Consider the following 24,077-nt stretch of genomic DNA (forward strand, 5'->3'; position numbering starts at 1 on the left):
ACTTGACGGAAATGCAGAAATTGATGTGTTACGATGCTGCTCAGATGCACTTGGAGTGCTGTGAGTGCGAAGGAGAGGCTTTCTTATGTCATATCATAACTCTGGATGAGACATGGGCCACATTGTACCAGCCAAAACTGAAACGCCAATCCAACAAATGGTGTCATTGTAGGTCGCTGCAAAAGTTGAAAGTGCGTCAGAGCCCCAGTATGGTGAAAGTTATGGTGATTCGCATGTACGACTGTGATGGTGTTATCCTAATGCATTACGTTCCTCCACGGGAGACAGTCAATGCATAGTATTACTGAAACTTCCTGGCAGATTAAAACTGTGTGCCCGACCGAGACTCGAGCTCGGGACCTTTGCCTTTCGCGGGCAAGTGCTCTACCATCTGAGCTACCGAAGCACGACTCACGCCCGGTCCTCGCAGCTTTACTTCTGCCAGCATCTCGTCTCCTACCTTCCGAACTTTACAGAAGCTCTCCTGCGAACCTTGCAGAACTAGCACTCCTGAAAGAAAGGATACTGCGGAGACATGGCTTAGCCACAGCCTGGGGAATGTTTCCATAATGTTTCATATCAGCGCACACTCTGCTGCAGAGTGAAAATCTCATTCTGGAAACATCCCCCAGGCTGTGGCTAAGCCATGTCTCCGCAGTATCCTTTCTTTCAGGAATGCTAGTTCTGCAAGGTTCGCAGGAGAGCTTCTGTAAAGTTTGGAAGGTAGGAGACAAGATACTGGCAGAAGTAAAGCTGTGAGGACTGGGCGTGAGTCATGCTTCGGTAGCTCAGATGGTAGAGCACTTGCCCGTGAAAGGCAAAGGTCCCGAGTTCGAGTCTCGGTCGGGCACACAGTTTTAATCTGCCAGGATGTTTCATATCGGCGCACACTCTGCTGCAGAGTGAAAATCTCATTCTGGATCATAGTGTTACTGTTTGTTTTTGGAGCATCACCTGCGACCAGCTTTGCGAAAGAAGTGGCGACACTTTCTGCTCAACCCACCCATCATATTGCATGACAATGCGTGGGCGCATACGGCGCAAGCTGTGGCTGCTCTGTTCAGCCGATGGGATTGGGAAGTACTGTACTGTCCACCATACTCACCGAACTTAAGTTCTTGTGACTTTGATTTGATTCTGAGGATGAAGGAAACACTTCGTGGCATTCGCTTCAGAACTGTTCCAGAGATTTGACAGACAGTAGACTGCTCCATTCACACCCTCAACAGAACAGACTTTGCCAACGATATACTATGCCTTCCATTTCACTGACAATGGGTTCTACACATCGCTGGTGACTGCTTTGAAGGACAGTAACAGGTGCAAAGAAGTAACTCTTTTTGTATTGGTTGTGAATAAATAATTGCCACAATTTAAGTTCAAACCCTCGTATATGTACATCATAGATGTTTGAGACTTAGAAAGGTCTCTGGAACCATATAGTTTCATAAAATTATGATTGATTACAGATTTTATATGTCACCACATTTTGGTACAGTTTTTTACAGGAACCACTTATTGACAGACAATATTGTCAGTGAATTTCCTTGATTGTAGCAGATTACTTATATGGATAGGGCATTTTCTCTATCTATGTATCATAGATACAGGCTCCAACCTAGTTACAGTTCCTTGATCATCAAGGACCAGGTACAACAGGTATGGGTCAACGTGCTTCAGGAGAGAATGCAACAGCCACGACTACCTTCCAAACTATATCTGAGCCTGTATGTAGGTCCAGTGAGTTGCATTACAATAAGAAGGGACCAAAAGAACTCGTGAATTGATTGCCAACTGCATTTGCAATTGTGTTTTTTTTAATACAGGTATGTTACTTTGAGAGGTATGATTTTGTTAAAATACCACTGCTCCATTTAGCACAGTAATATGAACTCAGCCATTAAAAAGTTGAATCATGTTAAAAGTGACTGACTGACTGTTCGTATTATAAACGAATACAGGTCAACTTTATTGATAATGCCTGTCTGCGAACACACCGATGAGACATTCGGCACATTGGAGGAGACATTCCTTACCTCTCCAGATATGTTGTCCACGAGTGTAAAGCTTCATTGATTGTGTGGAATGTATCACAGTTGTCGAAGTAGAAGTATTTTTTGTGGTTGTTAGGTTTTATATGGAGAGCAGTAGTAACAGAACTATCATTGAAGTGGATGTCAGTGTCAAGTAATGTTGTGTGTTGGTGCAAAGGAGGAAATACTGCAGATGGTAGTGGTAGACATTTGAACATTCTGGATTTCGGTATTTGCACCTCAAGTATAACACATTGAAGGAAAGATAATGATCCAGAGGAACGAGAACTGGGTGTATTACTCCTGAGTGCATATCATAAATATGTGACCTGACCCATGTGAGGTTTTGGAATATTTTGTATACGAGGTGGTCTCCATTAGATGTCCTAGGAACGTATTACCACATGCATATGCCACTAGCTGTCTGAGGGATTTGTTTGGTGAAGGATTGTGTGTAAGATAACAGTTGGTCATTATAACTGATAATTTTTAGAAGGTAGTAAGGAATAAGTTGGGAGTGCATGTTGTTAACATTGGAAGAGGTATGTTTGATAGCAACAAGGCCACATAAATAGGAGAAAAGTGGGGGGAGATTTGGAAAAAGGGGGGGGGGGGGTGTGGAACATTTGACATAGGAATGATCCTAGTGTTTTTGTATACAGGAGAGACATTTTAAAGTTATTGATTCCCGTGTGACAAAGATTGAGGGGTTGGGTAAAAATATGGAAACACTGCGAGAAATGCGTACTTCGACAGATACACAGATACTAGCCAAGCCGGCCGGTTGCGCTTTTGTATTTTATCATGAATAGCATGTTTGCAATGTTCTCAATACATTGCAAGTGTCACTTGTGATCAGAACATCATTGTGTGTAGTTGTGAATGTATTATGTCTGAGGTAAATAAATTCAAACATGGACAGATCATTGGTGCTTGTATGGTGGGTGCTTCTGTAAGCAAGGTAGCCTTGTGTGTCTCAAGAAGCCTAATATCGATGATTTATACCTCATCCAGGAAAGTGGATAGATATCATCTGCTAAGTCACAATTTGGACAAAGGTATGTGTTGAGTGATTGTGACAAACGGTCATTGGAGCGAATTGTGACAAAAAAATAGGGGACAACAGCTGAAAAAGTTGTTGCAGAATTGAATGTCACATTTGTGAGACAACAAGCAGGGAGAAATCCATAAACAGGAAATTTCAGGTTGAACCAGAATTCCAAAACTACTTATCAGTGATACAAATGCCTGTAGCTGAGAAACGTAGTGCCAAAGACACACAACCTGGACCACGGAGCAATTGAAGGAAGTCATTTGATCAGGTGGGTCTTGTTTCACACTGTTTCCAACTTCTGGCCATGCTTATGTCCCAAGGGCAAAACATGATGGGGCTTGTGTGATGATTTGGGGAGGACCCATGGTTATTCTGCAAAGTTGCTTTACTGCCAAGGATTATGTGACCATTTTGGCTGACCACGTCCTCTCATGCTATGTTGTTTATTCCCCAATAGTGATGCTGTGTTCCAAGACAAGAGAATCCCTGCTCACACAGCTTGCACCATCTAGGACTGGTTTTGTGAAAATGATGATGAATCGCCACATCTCTCCTGGTGACTGCACTGACCATATCTCAATATTATTGAGCCTTAGTGGTCTACTTTGGAGAGAAGGGTACACGATTGCTATACGCCTCAATCATAGTTACCAGAACGTGCCACTGTTTTACAGGAATAATGGCATGAGATTTCCATGAAAACCATACTTGTCCTGTATTTATCCAGTCCAAGATGACAGGAAGACCACTGGGTTTTCTACACCATATTAGGCATGATAAGGTGGTGTGTGTTTGGTGTTTCCACGTTTTTGTCCATCCTCTGTAATACAGCCTGAACTTCATTAAGATATAACAAAATGTGGAATAAATTATTGATGTGATTATCACAAACGATCTTCAAGGTGTTTCTGCACAAGTGCACATCACATCTATTATACCGTCCAACATTTTGCTTCCCATCTGAAGAAATTCTCAACAAATATATCCTCCTTGATCTCCTTTTGTCAACTACCATTACCAGTTACTCTCCTAGGAGGCATTATGTCCACTTTCCCCAGGCATCAACTTGTTACGAGCTTTGTTTCCAGAGCAGTCAGGACTGCAGCAGGATTGCTTTATGCAGGTGTTCTCTTATCCTATCATCTTGTTCTGTTGTCACAGCCACTACACAGTGGCATGTGATTAATGACTAGCCTGCAATATACCAGTTCACTATGTGAATATACTAACAGGTAGAATAGATCACGAAAGGATACCCCAGTGTGAATACTTAGTGAACAAGTGATCACTATTTTTAACAGTGTGGATGTGTCCAGAACTTGGTAGGTTATAAGTATGATGGAGCTCAGTGTATTGTCCCCTTACATGCTGTCACCTCACTTTAGAGCCACCGAATCGTGCATCAATGGGTTTAAGAATAGTTGGATTTGAAGAATGGCAAACTGTGTTCAGTGAAGTCAGGAGTATAGCTGTGATGTTCCCTCTGTGTCACACAGCTGAGGGGAAGTAAAATTAGACGTCGGGGCTGTAGCTCATTCCTATAATGCATAGGTTCCTTCTCATCAAAATGGCCCACCAGTGTTTGGCGCTTGTGGCATGCAGTAAGATGTGTGCCATACAGCTCTGACAAATGGGCAACAGGAAGTTTTTGTACCCTCTATTTCTTCAGCCAATGAGAGGCATATAGTTCCTATGTAAATGTTGTTAAATGTAATATGTGTTTCAAGATGGCTATGTAGGATATTTTAACGTGTGTACATGGGTATTAGCTCATCTTAGCTCCCTTTGTGCCTCCCCCTCATCACTTCCTGGACAAGCATGGTGTTTTAAATGCCACCACACAACGACAACAACAACAATGACAATAATCACCTTAAAAACTGCAGGAATAGTGGTCTGCAATTTCACTCAAAAAGGTAGACTACATTAGACTTGAAACTTTCTGGTAGATTAAAACTGTGTGCAGGACCGAGGCTCGAACTCTGTTCCCAAGTTTGTTTCTTGGTCCAGCACATAGTCTTAATCTGCCAGGAAGTTTCATGTCAGTGCACACTGCACTGCAGAGTGAAAATTTCATTCTGCATTAGGCCTGTTTGTTTTTTTAAAAACCACAAATATAGACTAGAATATCTCAAATAAAAAATGCTTAGTTTTAAAAGGGATGCAAATATCAGTATTATCAATAAAAGACAACAGACAGTTTGTGTGTGATTTCTGGGACTGAAATTCATAGGCAGTTAGAATAAGAAGAGATCAAACAGTACACAGACATTATCAATGATACTTGGAAATGCAGTTGAACTTCTATGTTCGTAGCAAGAGAATGAAACAGAACAGATAGTTAATGTTCAGAGGAGAAAGGCAAAATGGCGATACTGAAATGAATTTAGGAAATAAAGAAGTATTACACCAGTAATTATCCAGCATGAGGAAATTTATTCATCTGAAATTTAGGAATGGCAAATTGACCAGGAGAAATAACCAAAAACAGTTACCAGAGCAGTTTAATATTAAAGGAAAGTGGTACAAAGAAAGTCCATGATCCTAATTGCCTTCATTCACAAAAAAAAAAGAAATATCCATCATATTCATGGTGCACACCAAACTAATTAAGTTTTTTGTAAGAATGTATGTGTAGTCCTGCAGGAAAATCCCATAACTTTCTGGGGCTATTTGAATTGCATGAAGTGACAGAAACTAAGACATTCTGGGAATGTCTTAGTTCCTGTCACAGCTACTGTCTATCATATCACGTTGTCAGTGCCATTCCAGAATCTATTCTTGAAAGTGGACTAATAAGACCTGTGAAGCCAAGCCTCATGTTTCCAGAGATTCTTATTCCGTCAAGCAACTTTATGTGCACAGATAATGCCATTGTTCCTGTGCCATGATGTCAATACACCTTGGAAGCTAATGTACAGTTGTGTACCCAGTTTTGTACACCTCTGACAACTGCTACATTAATCAACAAATTTGTCTGATAATTGTTCCTTGTCATTACTAGTCAAGATCACATGGCTGCCACAATTGACCTCGTGGTTCAAATTGAGAGATAATACAGTCATTGAAGATTCCAGTAGTTACAGTATGATAAATTGAAAACCTTTGAATGGATGTGGTGTGTTCATAAAGTAATGTGAATTTTGCAGTTTTGCAGGTTTTATTAGCCAGTCTCACAAGATTTTTTCATTGTTTGTTGATAAACATACCTGAAAAATATCTGTGCAGTGTTAGGCATACCAGATATTTAGTTCATTGTTAACTGTCAAAATGGTTACATATGTTTTGATAGTATCAGTGATTATTCATGTTTTATAAAAATGTACCACAGAATTTATATTAATTTTTATTATAAGAACAAAATTGAATACAGTAAAGTTTTAGAGTTAGTGAGTCTGCTGTGACTGAAACAAGAGTTTACAAGTGATAGAAGTGTTTCAAAGAAGTCTGTGAAGCCATTGAATATGATGAACACTCTGGATACTCCAGCAAATAATCATCCAATAAAATCATGGAAAAAGTGAAAGAGTCGCTAACTCACAATGATTGATAATGTTGGCATGTCAAGTGGTTCATGCCGTGTGTGTGTGTGTGTGTGTGTGTGTGTGTGTGTGTGTGTGTGTGTGTGTTTGTTTGTCAGCAAATTATGTTCCAAAATTGTTGAACTTCATACAGAAACTGCATCGTTAGATGAAGTTGATAGTGATCCTAAAGCCCTGAAACATGTCATAACCGATGATGAAACATGGGTTTTTGGATGTGACTAAGTCTCAGTCATCCCTGGAAGCATTCCATATCACAAAGACCGATAAAAGCTTGACACATACTGAAATGTATAGGTTGTACTCACTGTGTTCTTAGATTTTAACAGCATAGTTTATCATAATTTCTTGCCACAAGATCAAATAGTCAATGAGGAGTACTACACAGATAAGTTCAACTCTGTGTGCGTGAAGCAATTAAAACAGCTCAGGTTTGTGCCTGAACAGTTTATGGCTCTTGCACCACAATGTTGCACCTACACTCACATAGTTGATTCTTCATGACATTTTGGCCAAGAACAACACTGTAATGATTCCTCTGCTTTCATATTTGCCATACATGGTCCCATGTGACTTTTCTTGAGAATAAAAATGCAGCACTGAGAGCTAAAAGCTATCACAAAGGTAGTGTTCCAGAAGTTTTTCAGGGATTGGAGAAATGGTGGTATAAGTATATAATATCTAATAGTTCCTATTTTGAAAGGGGGTGACATTGATGTAATTATTTAAAATCATACTACAAAACAAAAATTCTCATTATTTTTTTAACACACTTCACATCTGAAATTTTTGTTTAATTTTAGATTTCATTATTGCTTCACAAGAATAAACTAACATAAAAATAATAATAGTAAAAACATTTATCTTACAATAGAACCCAAATTTTAATGGAAGTAAAAAAAATTATAAAACCAATTTTTACAGGAATAAATAATTGAATATTATATTTACTAGCTTCATTTTCTCTTTGCAAAAACTTTTTATAGTAATTTAAAGAAAATGCTTGGGGTTATAAATTCTGTGTAGAGATAACAAGTAAGGTCTTGGTGGGAATAGTGCCAAGAGCAGGGTGTGCTAAGGAAATGGAGAGAGTAACGCAAAATGCAGAATAAAACAATAGATGACTCACTGTGTTCGTCTGTGAGATTACTAATGTTCTGATGTTCTGTTTACCATTATAAACCCATTTTGGGTGTCACTGTTCCCTTTTCTGGTCTCTCTTACACTTCGTTCACCCATATTATCCACTTCCGATGCTATATTTTGCATTACCTAGAAAAATATCACCATATTGCCAAACTTTCCTGTTTGAGAGCATCTCAGCCCACTTTCTCTATTCACTATGTACTTTCGTATCATATCCTACTCAGATTTTTTGATTTTATCACCAGCACTCAGACTTTTTTTCTTTTTCTTTGAAATTTGTCCCTTTGCAGATTTCAAAGAAAGGGAGAAAAACCTTTACAAAAAGTGACTGCATGGTACCATTTGTCATAAATATAAAATGTACCATCTTCTTCAGATAAGATCAGCATTTAAATAAGTATAACTACTTGAAGTTACTGATCATTTATTTGTTAGATTAGCATTGTGTTCGAATTTACTAATTTGCTCTTTGACTACAGAAAACTTGACATCATGATACATAGACTAACTATAATGAAAGATATTTGCAGGTGCCATGCATTTTTTTAAACATAGTTATATGCAAAAGATAGATTATTCTACTTTGAATGCTGACAAACCATTGTGGGACTGTATAGGAAACAAGTGTCGATATTGCAGCAGATGTATTACAAACATTAAAGGGTGTTTTTCATGTCTGTACAACTACTATTTTGCTTGCACTATTATTAGTAATCTAACAAGAGCTGCAGCTGATGATTTTTAATCTTACGGTGAATAAATTGTGAATATTAACCCAAATAAACATTTCTATATCGTTGGTAGTTAAAATTTATATTGCTTTGTAATGAAATGTATGTTGTAAACTTCATTTTTCTAAACAATCATTATTGATTAACATCAACCTAATTTTATACTTTTCTCGAGCAGTCAGATGCCACCTGTCATGAAAGTAGCAGCAAAACACATGAATAGCATATTCCACATTGCCAATTCTTCCACATCAAATAAATAATGATAATATGGAAACTGTAATCATATTTTGGGAAAAAAAATATTTTATGTTAAAAACTATTTTCATCAAAATCATAAGACAGGGTTGAATCAGAACTCAAAAATTGGAAGCTTGGCATGTTCCTTATTGTCCCATCATAGCTTACCAACTGGTTATATAGCAATTAAGACTCGTGTGTGTCATTGAAAATTTTAATGTAATTTCCCCACCCCAACTGACAAATGTCTGCGAAATTTCGTCTTAATCTGTCACCAGTAATTGCCATATCTCTCTCTCTCTCTCTCTCTCTCTCTCTCTCTCTCTCTCTGTCTCTCTGTCACACACACACACACACACACACACACACACACACGACAAACAACAAACTCATAGTCACCCAGAGCACAGATTTTGAATCAGTGGAGAACACCGTCGTGAATGCCCTTGAACAACTTCCCATTCACTACAGTCCAAACAAATTAAAACCAGACCTCTCAAGGCCACAAGTGTGTGTGCGCTTTTCATTTGAGAAGTGGGAAAGCTAGTGGCAAATTGAAGGTAGTATAGTCAGTTGTCAAACTGGAACACCGTGAGACCCCAAAATATCTAGGAGTGGCACTTGACAGATCTATTCCTCTCAAGAAGCACTGCATGAACTGCAAGTCAAAGGTTTCCAACAGAAACAGTCTTGTACAGAAACTGGCCAAATCACAGTAGGGTAGTCAACCTGAATTTATACAAACTTCTGCAGTGGCTCTATGATATTCTGTGGGTACAGTATGCATGTCCTGTTTGGTATAATTCAACACATGCCAAACTAGGTACACATAGCTCTCAACAGCACTTGCAGAATCATAACATGTTGCTTGAAATCCACTCCAATCAAATTGCTTTACCACCTCACAGGAATAGCACCACCTCCTGTTCAAAGGGAAATTGCTGTGAATGACTAAAGACAGTGGAGCAGGAGAGAACCCAACTTCTGTACGGGCACAAACTTCATGCACTATGACTGAAGTCAAGGAGTAGTTTCCTTAGAACATTGGTGGTGCTTAGAACTGCCACTGAAAAAGCTAGGTTGCAACTATGGAGGACTTTGACTATGATGAGAAATGGATGACTTGGAAGTCCCGAAATAGAGTGAGATCTGGAGTTGGCAAATCAAAGGTTAATGTGGCAAAATGGAGCTACACAGATAAAAGACGATGTTTAGTACAATTGAGTAGACAACCAGAATTTTATCATATCTTCAACGCCAACTGCGTCCAAACTCCAACACTGAAGATGAACTTTATTAAGAAACAGCAAATGCATTGAAAGTTGCAGTGTATTGGGCAAAAGTAATGTAGTGTGTGTAAAATATATGTTTTTGATATGAGAATTAAAAAAAATTGCCAGCATCCCTATGCTAGTACATTTATACTCCTGTTTACCTTCATTTATCCATCATGGGAATTGTTATATAATCTTTTTGACCCAAGATCATCACAAAAGTTACAGAACTCCTTTCTTCTACAACACAGTTACAGCTTTGATGGTTCATGAAGTAGTGCATAATAAATGCCATCATCTGATGATTAGTTTTGCAGTTACTTGAAAAACGTCTTATAGAAAAAAAGATGATTAGTTTTGCAGTTACTTAAAAAACGTCTTATAGAAAAAAAAAGCAAATCATGACTGGTGGCTATTTCTGCTCAAATCATCCTCTACTTACCCTTACATATGGCTTATCTGAAATTTTTCTGAATGGCAGTCATAATTAAGACATGCATTTGAGATGCAGTTAATTAGATTTTGTATTTAAACTTGACAGAACCAATGTATCTCCATGCTTATCATCCTTCCTATAACTGGAAGGAATAACCTGTTCACTAGGCCTAGTGGAAGCATAGGCATGGAAAGAGATTACAAAACTGTGAATCTCAGTGTTACAGTTACTGCAGTACATATTTTCTCAATAATTATTGTAATCTTTTTAGGCATGGCTTTGGTTTGGACGTCAGCTGTTAATTTTATTAGACACAATGATCCACGTATTAAGGAAGAACAGTGTGTCGTTAATGGAGAACTGAAGACCGTGTGGCGCTGGTTGCCAGAGTCTGGAAATGCATCATCTGAGCAAACACAAGAATTTAATAAATCTTCACAAGGACGTCGTTCAGTTTTGTCCAATGAAAATTTTTCTGGGTATGTGAGTTGCAGTTTCTGATAATTCCTGTGTAATTTTGTGTAATTTGCTTAATAACTTTGAGTAATGTTACATAGTCAGTTGTAATCTGGATTTGCACTCTACTGGTTCAAAATAATAGTGCCAGACAGTAGCAGCTTGTATAACAGTGCTAGAATTCTGAACAACAAGCGATTTGTATAAAATTTATCATCATCATCATTATTAGTTCTGACAGTGGAGAGAGAGCTATTTCTATGTCTATAGGTTGCCACAATGAACAGGAATAAAATAGTTTGTTGATATTGTCTGATTACACCTCCATGGTCATTATAAAGCGTCATATGTGTAAGATATATATTAGGGTTCCCCTTATGTTGCTTTTTAGGATGTGTTTAGTATTCTTTATAATATTTTATTTTCAGTATTTCTTTCTTGCAATCTGGGTACAGTTTCTGATATTTTTGAACACTGCACAACCCAAATGCCTTTTGCACCTCATATGTGGTCAAAGATTGAATTCGGAGTCACAAAATAATGAATTAATCCATTAATAAATAGTTATCAGAAATTTTTAAACTTACAATGTACTGATCCACCCAGTTCTCCACAAAAATGTATATATCTCTTTTCCATTTCTAGATTTTCTCTGCCCAAAATTGCTACCATTTTGCGTTTGTTTTTTGTGCTAATTTATCATCATCAAACAGCAAAAAAGAGACAGAACTGTTCTAATAAATAAACAAATGATGACTAAATTTCCCTATAGTTAATTTTGATACCATGGAATCTATCCTTTCATATAATTTCAGTTCTTTTAAGAGGCAGAGAGATCCAGATTAGGAGCTTTTGTTGCTCTTGTTCACTGAAGCCATGGTTTGTCTTAAACGCGTACAATGAAGAAAGACAGGTCTCTCAATGCATTTTTATTTTCAGTGGCTAGTTCAAATTGTGATTTTAGTAGAAACATTTTTAAGCAATAAATTGCTCTTGCGATCTGTGTTGCATGATGCAGTGGTCAAGTAGAAATTTTTTTTCAAAGTCTCCTTCCACAAATATTATACAGAGCTTAATGAGTTCGTGGTAATCACCTCTTGCTGTTTGTTTATCTAATTCACTTTCATGAAACTGTAATATCTCCTTAATTACTGTCTCATTAAAAAACAAATCCACAATCTCTTTTTCCAGTGTTTGAAAATTACTGACACTGACAATTCTCCAGTTTTCCTGTAAATATCTAAACACTGATATGGCAAGACTGCTTTACATTAAAATACACTTTTTAAAATAAGTTCATATATGTGATGATGACATGGGAAATTACAACAACCTTCTTTTCTCTTTTTCTATCTGCTTTTATTTAGAGAAGATTTGTTAATTCAGAGCTTTTCAGTATTGTGACCAAGTTCCTCTGCTGTCGCCTGGAGAATACATACAGAATCTCTTCCGAGGCAGTCCCTAATTTTTTGGTAATAAAATCTGTAGTATCTCGCCCTTCAACATTCTCAAATGAACTACTCTCAGAAGTACATTTTAAAAACTCACCATCGCCAACGTCAAATCCATCCGAACTGGAAAGTGCTTTACCTGATTCTTCAAATGAAGAAGAAGGAAGCTCGGCAGAAGTAGTAGATGCTGTGGTGTTGTGTTTTTCTTGCCTCTTCCGTTCTTCCAGTTTTCTGTGCCTCTCCCTTTCTCCTTTATCCTCAAGTATTCAGTCTACTCCTGCAAGGTGACCTTTATGCCCTGGCTCTCTCTGTCAAAGTAAAACCATCCTGTCTTCTTCCAACTTGTTTGTTTGTAGAATGTTGGTATGTGCGATATCAAATAAATTCTCCAAATTACGTATAAACTTTTTTTTGTAGTGCTTAAACACATCTTGACACTTTTTTGCAATTTTCCCTTCACTGTATGTACATTAATAAGTTTTTTTAGCATTACTGAGTAACTCTAGTTGAGATTCTTACTTTCTCCCAAATTATAATGCACTCCCCAATCACAAGATTAGCGCTTTCATAAACTGCTAATTTTCTTTCCCACATGTTATAAAGTAGAACTTCCAGTGCTCGTGTGATGGTAATTTGTGTCCATTTGTCTGGTGTTCTCTCTTTCTCTCTTATTAAAATCGCATGCTTCGTGGTGCTGTGTAATTGAAGTCACAACTGGGTGGTGGGGGGGGGGGGGGGGGGGGGGTGGGACGACAACTGACTGCACTACATGTGCACATACAGATATTCTGAGGTGGTGTCAGCGCGACGTCGGCGAACAATGTGGAATATCATGTTCCTCATACAGTCAAGTTCGCACTAAGTCAGCACGAGTTACAGTGCTCCAGTCGCAACAAAATTTTGTGCAAACGTATTTTGGAGGCATTCAAACAATATTGGAGGGTGAGCACTTATAAATATTGAACTCAGAAAATAAGGGACACCTTAAGTGAAATTCGAGCACTCGGGCTTCACACTGCAACTCCTCACATGCCAGCAATACCTTCAGGGGGTGCACAACTCTTTTGTGGATACATGCGTGGCGAGCACGGGACCCCGAGCTTGTGCGGCTCTCTTTCCTTTCCAGGCTGCATACCTTCCTTTCCCACATCCCCCCCCCCCCCCCCAGGCTCTTCCCCTCCCCTTCTCCCTCTATGGGAGCATGTTTCATGCCTACGTCCGGAGATGGACGCTTGTAACTGTAAGACACTCTCTCTCCTTTGCTTTCTATGGTGGAAAGTCTCTGTCCTTCCTTTGTCCTTCTCTTTTCCTTGCTTCTTCTCTTTACCCTCTTCTCCGCTGCTGTGTTTGAGACCTCTCTTCTTTCCTTTTCTTTCTTCCTCACTTTCTCTTTCTTTCTTCCTCACTTTCTCTTTCTTTCTTCCTCACTTTCTCTTTCTTTCCCCCCTGTGTGTGTCTCAATGCTGACCCACGCATTCCCACACATAGCCTGTGCCGGGGTAACGCGTAATTCCCCACCCCAGGTGAACAGGTAGGACACGTATGTACCCCCTGGTAACGGCCAGACCCAGGGAGGGATGATTACCCAAGCTGGTACCTTCCGAACGTGCCGATTGGTCCCTGTGTCCGTTCTCGGGAGGTGTGGACAAACACCTAAGGCATGAGTGCCCTCAGAGAGGCCTCCCACGAGGAAGGAGCGCGCCATCAAAGATGCCAGTAATCATGGGGGATACTTTTGCAATGGTTTCCTCTATGTCTATAACTTCTGCCCACAAGCGAAAGCTAGATGAGTCACAGCCACGGACAATTCTTCCATCAGTGCCAAAGTTCCTCATTGTTTCTCGGTTTGACAAAGGTAAAGATGTCTCCACAGTCAACCCTTTCATTATTCAGAAAGGTGTCAAAGCCATTGCAGGTCCTGTAAAGTCTTGTACCCGATTACGAAATGGTACCTTGTTGTTAGAAACAGTCAGTGCCCTCCAGGCACAAAAATTGCTGCATACACTGCTACACACTTTTCCTGCCTGGGTGGAAGCACACCACACTTCATATTCATCACGCAGGGTGGTTTATACACATTCACTCGACGGATTGTCCAATGAGGACATTCAAAACTACGTGTCTGACCAGGGTGTAATGGCTGCACATCAAGTCATTAAAAGGGTTGACAAGGACTTGGTACCGACCCATGCTCTCTTCTTGACGTTTGACAGAGTTCAACTTCCATCGAACATTAAAGCGGGCTATGAGATAATTTCAATTCGCCCTTACATCCCCAACCCTACACGTTGCTATCAGTGTCAGTGGTTTAATCATACCAGCCAGTTGTGTTCCAACCCGGCCAAATGTGTTACGTGTGGCAAGGATGCCCATGAGGGTGCTTGTCCACCCCCATCCCTTTGTTGCATCAACTGTATGGGTGACCATGCTGCTTCCTCTAGAGATTGCCCTATTTTCAAAGATGAACGAATTATTCAGGAAATCTGAGTGAAGGAAAGGTGTCTACAGTTGCTGCTCTTAAGTTATTCGCCAGTAGAAAGCCCACTGTGCCTCCAGCAGGTAAATATTGCACTGTCCTTGCATCTCCTCGGCCTACTAAGGAGGCAGCCACACAGACTTATGATCTCACCTTTAGTGCCACGGTCATCAGATCAGCCAGTGCCAGGATTGCCCGTTCAACCTTCCCATTATCACCTGCTCACTCTACAGCTCACCCTTCATTGGCTCCTGCTAAATCATGAGCCCCAAAATCAGACACCCGGACTTCCAAAAAAGAGCCTACTCGCGAAGATTTTTTTACGTACCCCAACTTCACAAACGTCGATTCCTCCCTCATATTAACGTCCTGTTTCCAAGAAGGCTCATAAGAAACCAAGTTCCTCTCCTTCCCCACCACAACGTGTCTCATCTACAGTGCCACCTGGCGGTAACTGCTCTTGGCCATCTTCCGTGTTGCCAAGGTGCACTGCTGGCAGCCGATCGACTGGCCGACTGCTGGTGGCGGGAGCTGCCCCCGAACAACCTATGGATCAGGATCTCCTGCCTTTGGCTGAATGCCATTCCGTGCTGTCGGCTGCCGGCTCTCAGCAGTCGTTGAGTTGGGAGCAACCGTGGTAAGATTCTTCCCTTTTCTGTCCATCCTATGTCAGTTATCCATTGGAATATCCACGGCATTAGAGCCAATCAGGATGAATTGTTGATCCTCTTACGATCCTACTCACCAGTCGTTCTGGCTTCAGGAAACAAAGTTGCATCCCCACGATTGCTTTGTTTTCCCTCATTTCCAGTCAGTCCAGTTTGATCTCCCCTCAGTTGATGGCCCTCTGGCACACAGTGGACTAATGATTCTTCTCCATGATACTGTCCATTATCACCCAATCCCCTTAAACAGTTCCTTCCAAGCTGTTGCTGTCCGTCTTTCCTTTTCTGGATACACCTTCTCTCTTTGTACCGTACACATTCCATCGTCCACACTGATGACAAGAGCTGATCTCCTTCATATTCCTGGTCATCTCCCACCCCCCTATTTGCTGGTTGGGGACTTCAGTGCCCACCACCCGCTTTGGGGATCTCCGCATCCTTGTCCGCAAGGCTCCCTATTGATTGACGTTTGCCTCAACACTGGGGAACCTACATTTTTGTCTGCCTCCAAGACGAATTTCTCTCATTTGGACCTTTCGGTAGGTACTTTTCAGCTAGCTCAGCACTTTGAATGGTTCGCTCTTGCTGATACACTCTCAAGTGACCATTTTCCATGTGTCCGATTGCAGCCACAACTGCCATCTCTGCACCCGAGACGCTGGAAGTTTGCCCAAGCCGATTGGACACTTTTTTCGTCTCTAGCGACATTCGATGACAGTCACTTTCCTAGCGTTGACAATCGGGTCACCCATGTTACAGAAGTTATTCATACAGCCGCGAAATGTTCAATACCTCCCCCACCTCCGACTCCCCCCCACCCCCCCCCCCCACCCCCCCCCCCCCCCCCCCCCCCCCCCCCCCCCCCCAGTTCCTTGGTGGAATGAGGCGTGCGTGACGCAATACGTGAGCGGCGACGCGCTCTTCGCTACCATCCTACTTTGGCCAACTGTCTCCACTACAAGCAGTTACGTGCGCGATGCCGTCGTGTCATCTGCGGTAGCAAGAAGGCAAGCTGGGACTTCTTTACTTGCTCTTTTAACACCTTCACTCGCTGCTCAGAAGTTTGGAGTCAAATTCGACAGTTATCTGGCGTGCCTAGTTTCTCCCCGACCTCTGGGCTCACTGACGCACATGATACCTTAGTGGACCCCATCGCAATTTCTAACTCATTGGGTCAACACTCTGAGATTTCTAGCTCTTCAAATTACCCTCCAACCATTCTCCCAAAGAAACGTGCAGCGGAAGTGTGCTCTCTTGCTTTCTCCTCTCAAAATAGCGAAAGCTGTAATACTGTTCTCTCCATGTGGGAACTCCAATGCACACTCTCCTCTTCTCGCTCTTCCGCCCCAGGACCGGGTGGTATCCACATCGAAATGTTGCTGCATTTATCATACCATAGTCTGCATTACCGACTTCGCCTTTATAATCGAATTTGGACCGACAGTACTTTTCCCAGAAGATGGTGGGAAGCTATTGTCATTCCTGTTCCGAAACCTCGAAAGCACAAACATCTCCCCTCTATCTATTGCCACATTTCTCTCACGAGTAGTGTATGTAAGGTTTTGGAGTGTATGGTGAATTGCCATTTAGGCTGGTGGCTGGAGTCCCGAAGCCTTTTAACACCTGCCCAATGCGGTTTCCGATAGCATTGTTCTGTAGTTGACCATCTTGTTGCTCTCTCCACTTACGTCATGAACAATTTTCTCAAGAAACGCCAAACGGTAGCAATATTTTTTGATCTTGAGAGAGCATATGATACCTGTTGGAGGACAGGCATTCTCCACACACTGTTCTCTTGGGGCTTTCGAGGTCAGCTGCCCCTTTTTATTCATGAATTTATGGCAGAGCGCACATTTAATGTGCGGTTGAACACTACTCTCTCCCGCACTTTCTCCCAAGAAAATGGGGTACCCCAGGGCTCCGTGGCAAGTGTTGTAATGTTTGCCATCACCATAAGTCCAATTATGGATTGTCTCCTTCCCGATGTCTCGGGCTCCCTCTTTGTGGACGATTTTGCGATCTACTACAGCTCTCAACGGACCAGCCTTCTTGAATGATGTCTTGAAGGATGTTTCGATCGCCTCCACTCTTGGAGCATCAAAACCGGCTTCTGATTTTCTCCCAGTAAGAACATTTGTGTCAATTTTGGTGTCGTACGGAGTTTCTTCCGCCTTCCCTACACCTAGACCCTGTCAACCTTCCGTTCGTGTACATCGCTAAATTCTTGGAGCTTATGTTTGACAGAGAACTGTGTTGGTCCTCCCACGTTTCCTATCTTTCGGCTCGCTGTCTGCGATCCGTCAACACCCCCCGTGTTCTGAATGGTACCTCCTGGGGAGCGGACCAAGTGGTCCTTCTCCACCTCTATCACACCTTAGTGCACTCGAAATTGGACTATGGAAGCATAGTTTACTCCTCTGCTTGGCCGTCTATTCTTCGGTGTTTCGGGTCTGTCCACCACTGTGGATTGCATTTAGCATCTAGAGCTTTTTACACCAGCCCTGTGGAAAGCCTTTATGCTGAGACTGCTGAACCTCAACTGTCCAATCGGTGGGCTGTCCTTCTGAGTCGTTACGCTAGCCATCTGTCTTCCATGCCTGCTAATCTGTCCCATGTCCTTTTTTTCGACGCCTCCTTGGATTTAGAGTATGCAGGCCGCCCTTCCTCTCTACTGCCACTGGGAATCCACTTCCATCAACTGCTGCGTTCTCTTTCCTTCCACTTTCCTAAAACTTTCTTGACAACTGGGGGTACAGCACTGCCTTGTCCCTGCCCCCCCGGATCATTTATTGTCAGGAATTTGCTGCTCTATGCGCACAAATGAAGGATGCCTCATTTATTTACACTGACGGCTCAAAAACATCATTTGGTGTTGGGAGCGCCTATATTGTTGGTGACACCCCTAATCAATTTCGGCTTCCTGACCAGTGTCCGGTTTTTACTGTGGAGCTTTACGCTGTTCTCCAGGCTGTCAAATACAACCATCGCCATCAGCGAATACAGTATATTATATGCTCAAATTCTCTCAGCTCTCTCCTCAGCCTCCAAGCTCTTTATCCTGTCCACCCTCTGTCCACCGGATTCAGGACTGCCTCCACTTGCTCCATTGGGGGGGTTTCTCTGTGGCATTCCTCTGGATCCCAGGACAGGTTGGTGTCCGTGGAACCGAGGCCAAGGCTGCAGTCTCGGCCTGCTGTTCGCATGGTTCCCTTCGCCGATCTACAGAGTGTTTTCTTTCATCGTGTTTCTCTTTTATGGCATGCACATTGGTCTACACTTTCCAATAATAAATTGCGGGACGTGAAAGCTCTTCCCTGTGCTTGGACCTCTTCCTCCCAAGCTCGTCGTCGGGAGGAGGTAATTTTAACTAGACTCCGGATAGGGCACCATCTTTTTAGCCATCGACATCATTTAAGTGGCAATTCTCGCCCTCTTGTCCCTACTGCTCTCAACTGTGGACGGTGAGACACCTTTTACGTGAGTGCTCCTATTTTACTCTGCTTGCGCCCATCTACAGTTGTCGCCTTATATGTCTCCCATTTTAGCAGATGACACACGCTCAGCCGATCTTGTCCTCAAGTTTATCAGTGTCAGTGAGATGACGTCGGTCATTTGAAACTCTATTTGGGGAAAACAACCTCCCCTTCTATAGTGGTTTTCTAAGCTTTCCTTCTGTTTTTTAGTTTCCCCACTTTTTGAGTTTAGCTCCCATTGCTGCTGATTTCCAAAAAAAAATTTTTTTTTCTTTTTTTTTTTTTTTTTTTTTTTTTTTTTTTTTTTTTTTTTTTTTTTTTTTTTTTTTTTTTACCTAAGCCACAGACTGGGTGCTAATGGCCGTAGCAGTTTTGCGCGAAAAAAAAAGGGGGGGGCAGCGATAAAAAAAATGGCTGTCACAAAATTTCGTCCGGTGAGTACATCTGGCAGAAAAAGGACTTTAAAGAGTGGCAATCTGGCAACACTGTAACCACATGTATGGTAACTACCTCTGTTAGCACCTATTTGTTATGCTGTACGGTTGGTGCAGTGGATACAGTTTTGGGTCGTCATGCAGGAGGTCGAGGATTCGATCCTGGGTTGGGGGCATATTTTTGTATTTGCTAATTTCGTTTTGACATTTCATACTGTAATATACACTGTTTCTTAGGTCACATGTATCCTAAATTTACTACATTTTGTAATGCTGAACACAACAAATCGGTGGTTAGACAAATAAGAAATAGACAGTTGAAGCAAATGATCTGTCATAAGGCAGAATACTACAAAAACCATACCAATTTCAAGATGCTAAAGATGATAGCACAGTACAGTAGCATAACATCTACTTTTCATTTTATTTATGAGCGCTCAGATGTCGCATATTAGCAACCAGTGACGATGATATGTCCATATTAATGGCCGCATGACCTTCACAAGAGAATACGTTGTCCTCAGAACAACAGATTCTCAAAGTGACATCCCTGCATGTCCCAACATTGCGCAACCCTCTGGATCATGCAGCTCTGGACCCAACACAGCAAAGCTACTTCCTCAGTAACAAGAGCAGCATGAACACGTACTACCAATTCGTCCACATTCGTCGGCGGAGTATAGTACACATGCTCCTTCAGGTGTCCCCACAGGAAGAAATCCAGGGGATTTGGGTCAGGTGAATGCAGTGGCCATACAACTGGACCTCCAGGTCTGAGCCATTTCCCTGGAAATGTTTTGTCCAAATACTGCCGCACATTAATTCCACAGTGTGGACGTGCACCATCATGTGGGAACCATATCCTCTGCTGAACATGTAATGGAACATCGTCCAGCGCATCAGGCAGATAGTTTTAGAGGAATGCATGATACCTTTGTGCAGTCAACTGGTCAGGCAACATGTAGGGGTCCAAACACCTGTCCCCCAATATCCTGGCCCAGACGTTGATACCAAAGTGAACTTAATACCCACGGTCGCAGGTGATGTGCGGGTTAGCCTCACACCAATGGTGGGCACTGTGCATATTGAGGACACTCTCATAAGTGAATGCTGCTTCATCCAACCATATTACGGTATACACGAAGTCATCGTTGACTTCCTGTTGTTGTTGGAACCATTCACACAATTGCAGCCACTGATGGTGATCTGCAGAATGCAGGCATTGCGTGAAAGCATAATGAAATGATAGGGGGTGCAGTCCATGCTCATGCATCATGTTAATGACTGGTTGTTGCGAGACACGCAGCTGCCTTGCTATGTTACGTGTACTTTGCTGAGGTTCTTGGTGTATGACCTCCAGAATAGCTTCCTTAGTAGCTGGAGTATGGCGAGTCCATGGACAACCTCTGTCATGCGATAGTGGTAAGAGATAACCTGACTCCTGAAGGCGCAGCTCCAGAAGACGAAACACATTTTTATCTGGATGGTGTTGACAAGGCTATCTAGAAGCACATTATGAGCAGCAACACCAGCCCAGTTACGAAATGCACCAAGGACCAGAATCATATTCATCATTTGTGTATGCCATACAACTGCCACACTGGTTTAGAGGTTTAGAGAAAATTCAACACGTGTATGCATGTACATTGGAGTCTGTCACGGGCGCGTTACTCTGCTCACTAGTCCCTGTCTGTTGGACAGTGCATACAATATAAGCACGGCATCAGTCCAGCGTGCTGTTCCACCTAACGCACATTACCCCTCTGACAGATATTGTTCTGCATGATTTGATTCATCCCAACACCGCTAATTGTGAAATGTTCAGTTTCGAATTACACTGTTTCCCTAACGCTAATAGACTTGATGTTTCCACAATCCCATTGACAGAATAATAATAATAATAATAATAATAATAATAATAATGCATTGAGATACATACCAAACAGCGTGCGGTTACCAGACTCAGTGTTGAATGGCATAATTAGTGGAACCATGGTGATAATATATACAAATAGCAAATAGTAACCGAGTTTGGATAATATTTACAAAGCACATTGGTAGTCCTACTGGTAATGTAAGGCTCTAACAAAATGTAATGGGCCTGAACGAGGCAAGAATAATAGTTGGTACGAATCAGTGGGACCATTGGAGGAGGGTACAAAGAAAACAGGTTTCACATCTAGTAGATGAAGTGGTGCGAATAAATTTGTGCCCACAACATGGATAGGGCTTCTTTCAAAGCTGACCAGTCTTCCATTTCGACGATTGTTGTATGTTGAGACACATTATAACAGGTTACTCTGCTCAAACCTATTGCCAAATAGAGTACAGAACACACATCCATTTCCTTTTATCCATGTCGGGTAAAATGGCAACTTGTTTGGTTGTTCTTTGTGTGTGAATAGATCAGATTATTGCCTAAATTTTGAGGCAACATTTTGATTTATTTTTGTGCAAAAGACATCCCAATAACTTGCCATTCAGCCTTCACAGATCCTGGTGAAACACATTTTTGTTGTGTGTCCCTTCTGTCAACGCATGAGCGGAGTGACATTTTGTGTGTTGCAATGCAAGCTACAGTCAGTTCGATTGATGATACAATCAGAAATCCTTAATAGTTTCATTTCTTGTTTATAATGTCACTTGAGCCAGACACTGGCTTTGCATAGGTAGCGCTAAGTATCTACAACTGGATGACATGTCTGGTGAAGGGGAAATAGATTATACACTCTAACTTTCCTTGTGACTCAGTCTGTTTATTAGTTTTCTTTGTACCCTCCTCCAATGGTCCCACTGATTCGTACCAACTATTATTCTTGCCTCATTCAGGCCCATTACATTTTGTTAGAGCCTTACATTACCAGTAGGACTACCAATGTGCTTTGTAAATATTACTGTATCAAAATTCCTACAGTAGTTCCTGAAATTAGCCTTCTCATACAAACAGGAAGACATGGTGGAGGATATTTATAAATAATATATAGGGTATCCGAGGAAGAATGGTTGATGTTCAGGGATATGACAGGAAAGATTATTTCAAGCAGAAAAGTCTAGTAGGTAAGGGCTCTAAAATGCATACCGTACATTAAGAGCTATGAAAATTTGTTCATCTTTGCTACTGTGGGACATATCTCTTCTAGTGCAAATGTGTACATAGCTCATAAGTTATGCATTTTGTGACCCCTGGATGCTTCCACAAAACAATTAGAAGAGCATAGAGGCAATTGCAGAAGAGGGGAGACTGACAGATCAGCTGTTGCAAAACATTCTTTGTAGCTAGGAGACCACCACACTCATTTGATAGGACTCTAGTACTGGCAGCCACAGGCAGATACCACGAAACGCTATACAGTGAGGCCAGAGAGATTGTAAAACACCCCAAGAATTTCAGTAGGAAGGAGGGCATGAAATTGAATGGCATATGGATTTCGGTACTGAAGACTATGTGTGCCACTCTTCCACCATGAGGTGATAGCAACAGTGGATGATAGCCAATTGCACTCGGGTATTCCAAAACATGTGACATCACGCCACTGTATGGAAGCACGCATAAACAGAATTTTGCTGCGGTCAATAGTGAGCCAGGGTGTGAATCGCACACACAAAGAAGCTATGATCCCCCTTGATAATGTACTCCACTTATAGGATGAAACACTGGGTTTGCGAGGCCTGTTCAAAATTTCTGGAACACTCATAATTTTGTGCCAATGGTGTGTTGGTGCAGAATGTGGATGGCATCCCTGTACACACCTGTGTTTTATGTGTAACTGCTGTAAGTTTCACTGCTGTGTCTCTCTTCGTTATTGTTCACCGCTCTATTGAGCAGAATGTTGTGTCGCACAGTTTGCGAATTTTGAAGTGGCAGAGTTAGAGGAGCAACGCATCTGCTTTAAATTTTGCGTGAAACACAAGAAAACCTTGACAGAGCCACACCAAATGGAGCAGGAACCCTATGGTGATGAGTGCTTAAGCTATATTCAGTGTTACAAATGGTTCACACGATTTAAAAATGGCCAGACGGAAGTTAAAGAAGTTGAATCAATAGCCCTTAGAGGAATATGTTATTTGTGCACCTTTGGCAACTCATAAAGTCTTGGTGGTAGTGCAACTGAATTGAACAGTCTTTCCTGAATGTTCTCTTCAATAGATGACTCTTTTATCAACCACATGATGGTTCTGAGAACTTTAATCAGTGGGCTCATTTAGCAGTTGCATATATGTTAGCAGATCTAATAAGTCGTTAATCTTACTGTGATGGTATATCACATTCAAAACAATCATAGCATTTTCCTTGTCAACGGGGAGAATGATAATACTGTCATCCTCATTCAGGCATTTTATGGCATTCCTCTCACCCATAGTTAAATTACCTTTTGGTGGTTTTATGCAATCTTCTATACAGATTTCTTCAGCTGTAACCTTGTCCACTCAATGAAAGTCTGCTTCTACACTGGCTGTGATTTCTTGCATAGGCACAACTTGCAGAGAATTGCAAAATTTCCGCACTTGTCAAGCACAGATCTCTCATCATCAGATAACAAATGTAAGAATAAATTGATAAAATGTTCCAAGCTGTCATGCCGTGGTTGAATGTACTTCACATTTAAACCCAGTGTTTTGTCCCCTTCTGCGGAGGACATTTTCAAAGGGGATTGTAGCTTCTTTG

General features: G+C 41.5%; 1 protein-coding gene across 4 annotated transcripts in view; it reads left to right on the forward strand.

The window, feature by feature from the left end:
- The window catches only part of LOC126469944 (inner nuclear membrane protein Man1), a 341,802-nt gene that overhangs the window by 250,937 nt on the left and 66,788 nt on the right, over positions 1-24,077 (forward strand). For all 4 annotated transcript variants that reach the window (XR_007586098.1, XR_007586097.1, XM_050097349.1 and 1 more), the window contains exon 8: positions 10,728-10,935. Coding sequence is in view for 2 of the 4 variants with exons in the window: in XM_050097349.1 (XP_049953306.1) it covers positions 10,728-10,935 (208 nt within the window). In the remaining 2 variants the exon portion in view is untranslated. The remainder of the gene's footprint in view (positions 1-10,727; positions 10,936-24,077) is intronic.

The sequence above is a fragment of the Schistocerca serialis genome, chromosome 3 (genome assembly GCF_023864345.2).
Source record: "Schistocerca serialis cubense isolate TAMUIC-IGC-003099 chromosome 3, iqSchSeri2.2, whole genome shotgun sequence".
In the NCBI taxonomy this organism is placed as follows: domain Eukaryota; kingdom Metazoa; phylum Arthropoda; class Insecta; order Orthoptera; family Acrididae; genus Schistocerca; species Schistocerca serialis.